Below are 13,188 nucleotides of genomic sequence, written 5' to 3' on the forward strand. Positions count from 1 at the left end.
ATAGAAAAAAGAGAAGTAAGCTACAGAACCATTCGGCGCTAGTCGGCAGTTCCGATGAAACCAGACATCTTCGGCATCAACCGAAACTTCGGAACTGGAGATGCGGAGCACCGTTGGATTTGGCGAACCATCTGAAGACATTTATTCGGGCAGGCTAAACCCACGAGGCTCAGTGATTGACTTTGCTCGAGCTGATGGTATAAAGGTCGCTCGCGGTTATGCCGCCGGCAGTCCCGCCAATACACTCTCCAACTTCCAAGGTTAGTAACAGCTTCCAAGGTTGTTTTTGAGACTTAGCACCCCTGTATTACCACGTGAGGTGGATGAGTACAAAGTCGTTGCTTTTCCCAGTTCTATTCTAGAAAATATTGCATTTTTCTGGATCACAGGGTACCAGAGTCATCGATTAATTTCCTTTCAGGGAGCTCACTCACATCCTTTGATCGTGCATTGGCTAGATACAATGGGTTTCTTCGGTTTTCGCGGCAAATCGCTTCAGGCAGCCCAAATTTGGGCCGTCATCATGCCATGCTACATCTTGTAAGTCGAGCGATGGCCGTGTATGCTGTCTACCCCTTTTGCTGAACGGTCTACGCCGTAGGTTTGGATACAACAATGCCGTTGGGGGAGGTCTTCTAGCATTGCCGTCCTGGATCGCCACTTTCCCTCAAATTAACACCGCTACTACGACCGGAGCGGAGAAGCAGCATAACTCTACCCTCCAGGTAACTAAGCCTTGCCGATTCGAGATCAGAACAGCATGTTTAACTTACTTTATAGGGCACTACGATTGCCATGTATACGCTCGGCTGTCTGTTTGGCTGCTTGAACTGCATTTGGCTCGGCGACAGGCTCGGCCGCAAGCGTACCATTATGTTAGGAGCATTTACCAACATCATCGGGGCTGTTTTGCAGTGTACTTCGTTCTCGCTGCCCCAGCTTATCGTCGGTCGACTTGTATCTGGCTTTGGATTTGGCCATGTGACTGCTACAGCGCCTAACTGGCAGGCAGAGTGTGCTGGAGCCGACCACCGTGGAGCAGCTGTCATGCTTGAAGGGCTTTTCATCTCCTCCGGCCTTGCTATTGCTGGATGGGTCAATCTGGGAATGTCCACCCATAGCGGATCTGTAGCCTGGCGATTCCCCATGGCTCTTTCGATCTTGTGGTCATGCTTCATTCTGCTCAATACGCCCTTCATGCCAGAGTCTCCTCGATGGCTACTGAAGAAGGCCAGAGTTGCCGATGCAAAGGTCGTCCTTGCCGACTTGAACGACGTTGCCGTAAATTCACAAGAAGTCACCGAGGCAGTAGCTGAGATTGAGGCTTCACTTGAGCTGGCCGGGCAGGCAAAGTTCAAGGACATCTTCAAGAATGGACCTCTCCGACTTTTACATCGCATGTGTCTGGCTTGCTTTGGCCAGCTCGCGCAGCAGATGAGTGGTATCAACGCGTTGGCTTTTTATCAGGCCACCATCTTCGAGGATGATCTTGGCCTTGCTCCAAGGACTGCAAGAATAATCGCAGCATCGGTATTCACCTGGCAAACCATATGCTCGCCCATTGGTGTCCTAACAGTGGATCGCTTCGGTCGTCGCAAGCTCATGTTGTTCTCCGCCTTTGGTATGGGCATGTGCATGGCTGTTATTGCCGGAAGCTCTTCTCAGCTTCAGAACATTAGTGCTATCGGCGCTGCCGCTGCGTTCATCTTCCTTTTCTCTCTTTTCTTCCCCACAGGTTTCCTCGGTCTCACATTCTTGTACGCTGCGGAAATTTCCCCATTGAGCCATCGCGTGCCTATTACGGCCATGTCCACTGGTAAGATGATAGGTTGCTATAATACTCGACATTCAGTGAGTGCTAATATCTTCTGCAGGTACTGCTTGGCTTTTTAACTTTGTAAGTCGACTACTCCTAGGAAGTGATCTGGGATGCCTTGTATGTGATACTGATGGCGTTCACAGGTTGTTGCTGAGGTGACACCAGTTGGTCTGTCTACCATCAAGTACAAATACTATATCGTCTATGCCGCGATCAATTTCTTTTTGACTCTACCTGGTCCGTCTTCCCATACGAGTGATTATGTCTGTTGCTAATATCTGCTAGTCGTTTACCTTTTCTTCCCCGAAACAAATGGCCGGCATTTGGAGGAGGTGGATGCTATTTTCCTGCAAAGCAAGAGCATCTTCGATACCGTTTCTATTGCTAGAAAGATCCCACGTGGCAACGCGGTTCGCCACTTGGTAGAGAAGACTGAGACACATGTTGCTCACCATGAAGAGGTTGCTCGGGATGCTGACGCGAAGGAGATTGGCGTTTAGAGCGAAGCGATAGGATGTCCCGAAAGCTAGTCATGCCGGTGGGCAATCATGATCATGTATATTTGCATAAATAATATATTTTTTTTCCATGCGAAGATTGATCATGATTAGCTCCTCGCCTGCCTGTCTTCCTCTTGCATCTTCTGTCTTCGTATGTTCCGGAGAAAGGGGCTGCTCCACGAATTCGGGGTAACCCTGCTTAAGTCCCCGATAGACTGTGGGGCCAATGCGGGGGTCAGCAAGCGTCGGCACTCACCGACTCTACCGGATGTCCCGAAAACAAACATCTAGTATCGGTATGGCCCGATACCACATGCAACAGGTTCGTGGTCGACCGCTCTGAGCAAACTCCAATTCCCGTGACCCTTGAGTAGATTGGCTCTAGCACACAGCCAACGATCTGCATGTGAACGTCCCAGCCCGCGTGGAACAAAGCAGAGAAAGTAGACGAGAGACACCTGTAGACCCCGACCGCGACACATGTTTCAAAAAACGAGTATTTTTCTAATATGGCAATTTAAAATGGAGCGAATCAGAATGAATAAGCCTAATCATATCAATTAATATATGCTCTAATCATATTGTTACATCTTGGACGTTTCAGACCCATCCAGCAACACCGCTTAAACGGTCTCGAGCAGACGCGTTGCGTTCAGTTTTTGGCCACCTTCTCATAAGCTATGCTTCTTAGGAATTCTCTGCTGGGAGTTTATGCCTCATTTCAAATAATTCAGGCTAATCTTCTGATGGAAATGCTTCCATAGCTTGGAAAATACTGTCCTGCATCCAAGTCTCAGCATTTATTTGATAATCACCCAGGGCCATTCCGAAGCTATCCCAGATACTCTCATGGGCTCTGCCACCCGAAGCCCAATCAGCTTCATCGCCCAAAGACTGCTCTGTCTCTAACCGTTCTGATCCGCCAGTAGTGTTGGGACGAGGTCGCCGTGATTGTCTGTCATATTCGCCCTCGACCGTGACCGAGACGAGGCGATCAAAGGCATTTCGGACCTTGCGTGCCGCGGGCCACCGTTCCGATATAGTGTATAAGAGAGTGCTACATGCACGGATATCGCTGCTAAACTTGGCATTGAAAATTGATGGATCCATGCAGAAACAATAAACTAGAACAAGGCCAGCCACAAAATTAGCATGGAGGGCTAGCAGAGAAAATGAGATGTAAGTCTGGTCATCGTAGAGATGCTTATATAGCTGACATATCTGGCCCGCCGAGTATGCAACTTGGTGAAATTCTGGTTGCGTGGGTGTGAGTGATGGCAGAAAAGGTAGAAATAACAAGACCAGTGCCTTATGGTACTGCGTCATGTGGTAATCGTGCGTAACGTATGGGTGCTTTTCTCTTGCACAGTAGTCTTTGGTGATGGGGATGTTGCATTTCCATTCCTCGAGAGCAGCTCGAAATGCGGCGATCTTGCGTGGGTTGATAGAGCTGACGGGTTTGTCCACGCGACATACCGTGTTTGATATCTTGGACTCTAATTGTTGCAGCCGAAAGATATGGATGGCGGCTGTTAGTGGTGTCAGTTGGGTGGGTTTTGTCTTTGCTTCTGCCAGTGCGGCGACCACACCACTCTCGGTCTCTATTGAGTCATCGATGTTTGCTGGAAGATCTACATCAATGTCTCTATCGGATGGCGAGTGGGGTCTTCCCATTGTTCTCGCCACGGAACGTTCGAGCAGATATGTTGTCCAAAAGATACGCTTGCGTCTTTGATCAAGCAGAGCCGATATGTTGTTGGACCGTCGGTGCAAGCCGCAGTCGATACAGTGCCGCATCGTGGTTCCGATTATCCACCTACTATTGTCAACTTGGGCATTTCAAATATCAAGTCCAGACCTACCATATTCCAGGTCCTGTTGGCGACCTCAGTTGGTATATAGAAATCAAGAGCATTGCGTCCAAGTTTTCAAGGCTCTGAACAGCGAAGATGGTCTCAGCATCGGCTAAAGCGCTTGCATAATGCTCCTGGGTCGAGATCAGTTGTATATTCTAGCACCCAGATCGTATATTAACTCACACTGGGAGAGGCATGCTTGTTGTCAGGTGTCAGTTGCAGGTACCTGCCACCAATCGCATATACTAGATGGAGAATGGCGTAATCGCACAGGTCTGCCCTGTTCTCGGTGGAAGAAGGCGGAACTTTGTGCGCTGGGACCAGGTTCGCTCTGGCGTTATGTAAACGTATAATCTTCTTCCTGGATAGGAATGGGTGTTTTGGATGCACTCTGAAATAGTATGCATCGATGAGCTTTCTACCGACCTCATCCGTAGGCATGTCTGCCCCCGGGGAAGACATCAGAGGTCCTCTCTGTACTCCAGTCTCATAGGGAGTTGTCAGATGAGGCGCAAAACTGATGATTCCTTTGGACGTTGATCGACCTATTCGACTGGGATCATCGGAGGTGCTTATGGCAGATTTAAGCAGCTTTGCCAGCGGAAACCCACTGGAGGTCCCGAGAAAAGAGTTTGGCGACAGCGCTACAACGCCAGAACCGGCCTCTGCATTGGACTCGCCATCTTCTGCAACGTCGTTACTTCGCGAAGAATCCATCGCATCCCTAGTCAAGTGCTGATTTTGATAAACGGGCATAGTGGGAAGGTGAGGTGTCACAGTTGTTTGAACAGCTGGAGTGGCTCCTTTTTCCAATTCTGCAATACGATTTTCTAGAGAAATCACGTACTCGGCAGGATATATTTGCTTCAGCCCGTACGAACAGGCCTCGCCGGCAGACAGGCAGCTTGAACATGATGGGAAATTGTTATCACAGCGCTGCTTGCGAGTCTTGCACCTTTGACAGGCCAGGGCACTTCGGGCACGCCTCTTAGCTGGTCTCTCCCCATCCATACCTTTTCAAGCGCTCACTGAGACCCAATGGTACCAATGTCTGCGTCTTTTGGTCTATAATGCTACGGATATGCATTAATGCACAGGTTATCGAGCAAAATCACGGGGGGAAACGGGGTAGGTAAAGTGGGGAAGGACCCGCCCAATGTAGGTACAGCGAGCAATAAGCCGATTTTGGCCAGGCCTCAAAGGATTTAATATATATTATCTAATTTATAGTCTGATAAAGATAGATGGTTTCATATAATCTCACTCGATATCTGACTTTCGGAAAACAATGGGTGCCCGTCAAACGCTCAAACTAACACAAAGTCGACCCCAATTACCCCCAACTTTAAGTGTTTTCGGGATTGTGACAGACTCACACGTTTTCCAATCTGCGCATCTCGACAAAGACCGGAAGCTTTTTGTTTCGGATACCTACCATTGGGCATTGGGCAACCGTCAGATCGTCCAGTGGATTGATAAGATACTTCACGATGCTGTTGAAGCTACTCCCTAGATGACACCTTCGAGGTCTCATATTACTTACTTGATGATCAGACGGACGCCGTCTGATAATGTGCGTTTTCAGCTAAGTGCATGAGAAGGATCTGGAAGATGGGCTGATTTTAGAGGAGGATGAATGTTTGTCATACAAGTTACTGAAAGATTGATATATATAAAAAGCATAATCTGTTGGTTCAACCAATCAGACCTCAAAGCAGTGTGAGTACGAGATGAGCTAGTATGGTAGGATATAGCATGTGTGCAGTAGGTTTGCCCAGGTGTCCCACCATCGCCTTGGGTAAAAACAATCCACTTTATTATTAAGCTAGGAGTAGTATGCAGCTGAAATCCCGAGGCAGTTTGATCAGTAAATCAAATCCTGAAAGACCAGCCAAATCCCATTCCTCACTCCAAGCCCTGTCAACCGAATTGCGCCGTGTTTGAATAATTCTCACGCCACCAATCCCCTCATCCAACCTAGATTGTAAATTTTCAAGACATGTGTATTGTGTAGACGATCACACTCCGTAACAAGACATGTCGTCACCAAAGACCTCCTCAATCGGTGCGACTGGAGGTTCATCTCTCTACACAAGATCAAATATTAGCCATATATTCTCCAGCTCATTCAAGGGACAAGGACCTACAATCGCCAACTGGCTGTTGATCAACCGCTCAATATTACGATTAAGCAGGAAAAACTGCCGCGCAATACGCACAGACGGCTCATTATTCATGCCCATAATCCACGCTCGACGAAATAGGAACGCATACTTCAAGTCCCTCTTCTTGAAAAACACTTGTATACTGCGAAACTTCTCGATTTGTTACTGTGGGATTGGTACGCAGGTGATGTTGAGATTGAAGCAGCGGATGCATCTGTGTTCGTTCTTGTTGGGATGGAGGACGCAGAAGAGATCAACGCTGCCGACAAGTTTGGCGCATTGGAGACAGCAAGGGTCGGCCCAGATGTGGTCTCGTTTATCTTTGAGTGGGAGAGATGTGATGCACACTGCGGGCATGGGGCGGAGGTGAGGGTTCAGAGGTTGTAGTACGAGACAGAGGTCTTTGAAGGGGGTGATTGCGTATGGAGGCATGGTGGGTGAGTTGATTTGGCGAGCTGTAACAGGAGCCCCCCTGGTAGAGTCGAGCGTGGTGTCGATGACAAGAGGGTTGATGCCAAGAAGAAGTTTGCAAGGATGAGACTTGTTGAAGAAAGGAAGAGGAACCCAGGAGGGGGAATGAGAAATAAACGCGCTAGGATTGAAAGGTTGGGGGTTGCTCCTCGTTTGAGCACAAGGAATTATTGTGAAATAGACGCCAAGCACCTCAGAATTACCTCCATCCTCTCGTTCATTCAGCGCTGATTAACACTTAATATGCCGGTCTACAACCAGACAAACCATAACGCCATGTCTCAACTCTTAGATTGAGAGGCTAAATCTCCAACCCCCCAGACACCTCACCCTGCAAAAGAGATCGAAGCACAATCCACCCGCCAAATATCCCCGCCACCGTAGCCAACAGAATCCCATTCCCCTCCCACGTCAGCGCCAAATACGCAAGTCCGCCAACAACAAGCTCTTTGGCTCTGGCACTTTCCCGTCTTGCTCTCCATGAAGGGTCAATAGGGAACGGAGGATGTAAGCGTGCGTCATCAATATCCGATATCTGAGATGGAGGAGAAGCAATCGCTCGTAACGGCACAGTCACTGCAAGCGCGACAGCACGATGATCGGAGGTCGGAAATAGAGGAAGCGCATCATACCCCTGAACCTGAATAGCCGATTTTACCCCGTTTTTGGTGGCTGCTGTCATCCAGGGCGGATATTCCAGATACAAGATCCGATCACACCAACTCGGCCAGCGTCTCGTCGCCCATTTCCATGTATCGCCTGGCCCATCCTGAGCTTGCTCTCCTAGTAGAGCAGCTTTTTGAGCTTCTTCGGAGTATTTGTATGTTGGTGGGAACGTGATTGGTGCTTCTGAAAGGCCGTGAAGGGTCCGTTTTGCGCGTAGTTCGCGTGTGAGTTGATCGTTTTGGAATAGTTTGGAATGATGAGATGCGTCGCTGAGACTCGCGTGTGGTTGGGGGTACTGCGCATGGTCTTCAGGAGTAGGCGGGACATCAGAGGTACGATAATTCAAGTCTCCAGCAAAGAATAGATGTGAACGGGGACTAAAAATGCCCGACTCGACACTCCTTCTATTCGGTTGCAGAAGGTGAGCAGTATCTTCCTGCTCACCTTCTGCATCGCCGTTATCTCCAGACTTGGTAAAAACCAGCCGCTCCACAATCCTCCTCCAATCCTGATTCCGGCGTTCATACGCATGCTCCATAGGCGCAATATGAGCAGCCACAAAAGTCAACTCTGTCGTCTCGTTATCACCGTGTGCATACCCCAATCGCACCCCGACTGCGCCCTTATTACCCATATCCTGCAATCCGACTCCGACTTCTGCCGTATCCGTCCAGGAAACATTACCCACAACATCTCCTCTCACAAACACCATAAGCGCTGTAAGGCCGCAATGATGCGTTACGACATTCACATATCCCCATCCTCCGTCCCTCGGCCACCGATTCCTTGTAGCAATACCAACAGCCTGCCGAAAAGCACTCAAATACGGCACGAGGTACGAACCACCCAGAAAAGCATAATATATAGGCGCAACTTCCTGTAGACTCAGCACCAGAATCTCCGGAGCTGTGGCGGTATCAGGAGGCAAGACATCGAAGAGATGTGCCGCGAAGCGGTCTGTAGGAATCAAGTTGCGCGCGCAGTTGAATGTGAGGATGTATGCGTTGAGACATTTTTCTGCGGTGGTGTTATTCATTATGCTCTCGAAGATCTATGTGAGGATCCTCGATTGAGTGTGTGGAATAGTGGAAGATGTCGAGGAAGAGGGATTAGAGATACTGCGGATGAGCAGTGACGTAGAAAGGGCAACAAAGCCCCACTTTGGGTTCGTCTTTCAAAATCCAAAAAACAAAAATTTAGAGCATGAGGACTTTATCGACCGTCACTTTTAGTATTCATTCTCCAAGTCAAATAATCAGTCAAATAGTAGTCAGTTAAACAGTATTTAAAAAATGCCAAAAAGTAATGGATAATGATTTATGCATTATCCGCGAATCGAACGCGGGCCCCTTCTTTGGAACTGCAAGGATTATTAGTAATTTGTTTGGTACGAGTAGTGGTGAATATTGGTAACATACGAGAAGGATCCTAACCACTGGACCAATAATGCTTATTATGGTTTGGTCCCACCCAAATTAATATATGATCCACCAAGTTTGGTAAACTTTTTAGCAACGTAGATGAAGAGATGAGATAATTAGGCAAAGAGACCCACTTTGGATCGAGAAAAAGAAAGCAATAATTTGGAGAATCATCCAATCACTTCTGTACCATTAAATATCAGATCATGATCAGAGAGAGCAAAAAAGATACTATAGATAAAAACGAAAACAACGGCAAAATAGCAAAAACATAGACCAACAATTGCTATGCATCATCCGTGAATCGAACACGGGCCTCATCGATGGCAACGATGAATTCTACCACTAGACCAATGATGCTTCGATGTTCGGTGTCACAGAAAGTGGCCGATAATCTGACCAGTACACGAGAAGTAATTATCAGTAAATCAGTGGGAGTGCAACTCCAATTACCTATCCTACCCTATCCTATGTACATCAAACTATATATGCAACATTACATACAAAAGAGCTGCTCAGTAAGTCATAGCGGAGAGTTGAAAACGCCTCCGTTCAACAATAACAGATAGATAATGACAGGCTTATGAAAAGAGATGGTAACAAACTAGGCGTTGAATTCGACTCTGCTCACGCCCTCATCCGGTAATTTAGTAGGAGGAGCGGGTGATGGGGTATGTTGTCGAGCGTCTGGTGACGGCTGATGGGTCTCTCTCCCGTCGAGTACAGATGTCGCTTCCGCGCCTTCGAGTAGATCCCGATCTCGATCGCGAACACTGCGGCGCTCAGGGTCAATGCCATATGCACCAGCGCCCCAGCTGGAGATTCCTCCAACCATTGCAGTGGAGGAGGTAAGACTTCGGCCGTCTTCGTCTTCTTCCTCGTCCTCTTCCTCGCCGCGGCCCAGTGCGTTGCGCTCCATTTCGCGTTGCGCTTCTTCCATCTTTTTGCGCACTTCTGCGGCCATGCGCATACCGTCGGACACGATGTTGTCCAAAACACCGCGGAGACCTTTGGTAGGGGGAACAATTCCGCCTGAAGCTCCGGCCACTGTTGCCCCTGATATGGCGCCGAGGGTAGATCGACCGGCGGCACCGATATTGGAGAAGGTGGTGAGGTTGGATGAGAGGGACGTCGATGCTGTCAACGAAGCTGGATTGGGGCGATCTGATAGATGGAACGATTGAGGGAAGAACGTCTCAAAAAATTGTTCCAAGAGCTCATCTGCTAAAACAACCATCCTAAACGTAGGTAGAGTGATATGTAATGGGTTGTTGGGATCGAGGGCTGCATTAGCCGCTTCTGACCGACCAGATGGCGAGTTTACCGGCAAAGACGAATCTCCCGTTGTGATGGGTGTCTGGGGCGGTGAAAGTTTCTCTAGTGATTTCTTTTCCTCTACCTCAATCAAATCTTCTTCCTCCTCATCATCGTCGCCAATAGAGAATGCGTCCAACTTGCTGGCAGCACTGTCGACTTCTGTAGGTTGGTCGTTTCGCTTCTGGTTTTGGGGGTGGCTTGGATCCGCATATTCAAAGCATCGCCGAATGAAAGAACTGACACTACCAAGGAATCGCTCGTCAACGCTCATCTTGACCTTGTCACGCTGCTCAGCTGCCAGGCCTGTATCAGCAAGGTCTTCCATCGTCTCACTAGGAGTAAGCGCTCCGTCGAAGCCTCTGCGTGAGAGGAAGAGGAGTGCTTCCGAAATTCGTAATATTCCTTCACGGTCAACTTGACCATCACCATTGTCGTCGTAAAGATCAAAGAAATAGTTTATCGAATTCATTATGTCACGTGTGCCTTTCAGCTTGGCTAACCCTACAACGACGTTCTGTAGGCTCAAACCGTCGTCGTCATCAGTATTCCATTTGCGATATAGACGTTGCATAAACTCGTGATCAGCGGGTTCTACATTATCGGCCCATTTTGAATGCGATGCGCTTCGGCTGCGAATGCTACCATTGCCGTTATTGCGGTCTTTCTCAGAAATCGATTGATATCGGCCTGAGCTGGGTGAGTCTGCAATAGCCCATCTGGCGGTGTTCGCCAAAAATTGTCTAAAAGCATCGTAGTCCATATGAGTCGAACTCGGTCCGAGACCAACACGTCCGACCTCAGCATCAACGGGAGGACCGAGAACCGAGTAGCGTTCCACCTTTTTCTTCTCCAACTTTTTCTTTTCTTGTTCCAAAAGTCGTTGTTTGCCTTCGTAATCATAAAGTACCTCGTAGAAACGGTCGTAGATTGTGCCAAGATCGTCCATGCTGAGCTTCTTACTTTCAGGCCCCAGATTTCTGATTGACGTGCGCTTCGCAAAGTTTTCGATATTCTCTAAAACAGCATCCTTGTGTTTCTCTCGCTGTTCAGTGATGGAACTATGAGTGATGCCCGAAAACTCCTTGAAGGCCACCACCATCAACTCCTGGAATCTGGTAATGGCTCTGAGTTTGGGGTTCTCAGATCGCGGGTGTGCCGATTCATCTAACGTGGAAAAGTATGATTTCAAAATCGAAATAAAAGAGCCGTCATCCTGGACATCCAGAAGCTCTTCTCCATTAATACGTAAGATAGCCAGTCCGACTTGAAACAGCACCTTTGGTCCTTCGAGGAAGAAGACGTCCAATACCCGAAAGGCGAACACCAAAGGCATGGAGTTGATATAGAGAGAGAGAAACCATGGCAAAGACACGACGGACAATTGCACGTCGGACTTTACGAGATGGTCCCATAGAATCGGCATTGTCTTTTCGACGAGCGACTCAAAGACCTTTTGATCCAGTAATGTGCCATACATCGTTGTGGAATAGTACCCGGGAAGGAGCCGGTCACAGAGCACCGATAGAAGGAAGAATGCTTGTGCTTCTGACATGTATCTAATCATAATTAGCGATTTCGATTACAGATTGAAAACATTCGGCACTTACATTAAAAGAGCCGCGACGACTATATTCATGGCCTGACAGTAACCGACTGATTCATTTGTCCAGCTGTATGCAGTCAAGACCCTTCGCAGCCGTTCTATACCTTCTTCGCTCTGGAAACCCGGGTATTCCGGTAGACTTCGATTTAAATCTTTCTCAATCTCGTCAATAGCCAACGACTCTCGACCGGAGAATTTGGCAAGTGTCTCTTCATAGTGCTTGGGCGATCTCAGTCGTAGATAAAGAGAGCCAGACGTCAGTTCCCAGATCTCTCCTCTCAAACGATTGGGTAATCCCACACGAATGAGTTTGTGAAATGTCGGCTGCCGAATCAGTGTGGCATTTCGTCCGTTTTCTACACAAGTCAGCCACAATTTCCTAAATGTCCAATAACGTAGAATAAGGGATATACCTCTAAAATACTCAGCCCACAACCTCATTTTACTTCGATCACGAAGCTTGCGAGCATCTCCCGGATATCGAAAGACCATCCCCAATCCAGCATCAGGCGGCTGTCTCGCAGGCGTATCAGGATCCTCCTTACCCTTAGGAGGCAACGTCAAAAGATATTCCGAATAATGATCCAGTACCACCGAACGCAAGCTATCAATCTCCTTGATACTCTCCCTCAATCCCTTTCTCAACCCATCACAGAACCGTTCGCAGGCCTGCCTGCTTCCGACTAGCTGAATAGTGAATTTCTGAGGAACAAAATTCGAGCTTTTGGCCGCGTTGGGACTCAGAGCTCCGTTCCAGGTTGTTAATGCGAGTGAGAATACGTGGTTGAGGCTGTTGAGTCGTTCGACGCGACGGATTGAGCACAGGGGTAACGTGAAGCCGTTGCCCGATGGACCGGTGCCATGAGTCTGGCCTGTGAATACTGTCGATGCATTATTGCTGGCTGATGGTACAAAGCTCGTTGGCTGAGTAGAGAAACATATGAAACGCTCGCTGAGGTGTAGACGGCCCGTATACCGGTTGCCGGGTTGATCGGAGCGGTCTCCCTGCGAATTCGATGCGGGTCCGCGGTTAATCGCAAGAATTAGTTCAGCTGTTATTTCCTGTAGCGGGTTCTGAGAGTCCGGCAGGCGGAATTGTTGGCGGAAGAGAGAGGCTTTGGAGGGGTTGCGATCGTTGGAGGAGATGGTCGGTAAGTTGAAGTTGGCGGGATCAATGAATGATTGGGCCTTTTGGACCAAAGACGAAAATTGGAACATTATTAGCGAGCGAAGTCAGGTCCTTTTCAGACCTCAGCTGTATTTGACCGACAGTATATCAGAACGTGAGATGGAGCATACGCGGTGGTTGATCAGTTAGGTGGGCTGAAGCTCAACCGATGTTCCAAATGCTGATATGGTGCTGGCGACGA

General features: G+C 48.5%; 4 protein-coding genes across 4 annotated transcripts; 1 reads left to right on the forward strand and 3 right to left on the reverse strand.

The window, feature by feature from the left end:
- Positions 1-54: 54 nt before the first annotated feature.
- Positions 55-2,319, forward strand: BHQ10_006816 (uncharacterized protein; the record flags this gene model as incomplete). Its single annotated transcript, XM_040879444.1, has 8 exons — positions 55-112; positions 174-260; positions 459-540; positions 602-725; positions 781-1,816; positions 1,875-1,897; positions 1,963-2,056; positions 2,105-2,319. The coding sequence occupies 8 exons, from the start codon at positions 55-57 to the stop codon at positions 2,317-2,319; spliced, it is 1,719 nt and encodes a 572-aa protein (XP_040735320.1).
- Positions 2,320-3,054: 735 nt separating this feature from the next.
- On the reverse strand, positions 3,055-4,931 carry BHQ10_006817 (uncharacterized protein; the record flags this gene model as incomplete). Its single annotated transcript, XM_040879445.1, has 3 exons — positions 3,055-4,135; positions 4,182-4,306; positions 4,359-4,931. The coding sequence occupies 3 exons, from the start codon at positions 4,929-4,931 to the stop codon at positions 3,055-3,057; spliced, it is 1,779 nt and encodes a 592-aa protein (XP_040735321.1).
- Positions 4,932-7,112: 2,181 nt separating this feature from the next.
- BHQ10_006818 (uncharacterized protein) lies at positions 7,113-8,513 on the reverse strand (the record flags this gene model as incomplete). Its single annotated transcript, XM_040879446.1, has 1 exon — positions 7,113-8,513. The coding sequence occupies one exon, from the start codon at positions 8,511-8,513 to the stop codon at positions 7,113-7,115; it is 1,401 nt and encodes a 466-aa protein (XP_040735322.1).
- Positions 8,514-9,502: 989 nt separating this feature from the next.
- On the reverse strand, positions 9,503-13,036 carry BHQ10_006819 (uncharacterized protein; the record flags this gene model as incomplete). The annotated part of the gene is made up of 4 exons (XM_040879447.1): positions 9,503-11,771; positions 11,823-11,868; positions 11,923-12,174; positions 12,232-13,036. The coding sequence occupies 4 exons, from the start codon at positions 13,034-13,036 to the stop codon at positions 9,503-9,505; spliced, it is 3,372 nt and encodes a 1,123-aa protein (XP_040735323.1).
- Between the last annotated feature and the right edge of the window lie 152 nt (positions 13,037-13,188).

The sequence above is a fragment of the Talaromyces amestolkiae genome, assembly GCF_001896365.1.
Source record: "Talaromyces amestolkiae strain CIB chromosome Unknown scaffold13.1, whole genome shotgun sequence".
NCBI lineage: Eukaryota > Fungi > Ascomycota > Eurotiomycetes > Eurotiales > Trichocomaceae > Talaromyces > Talaromyces amestolkiae.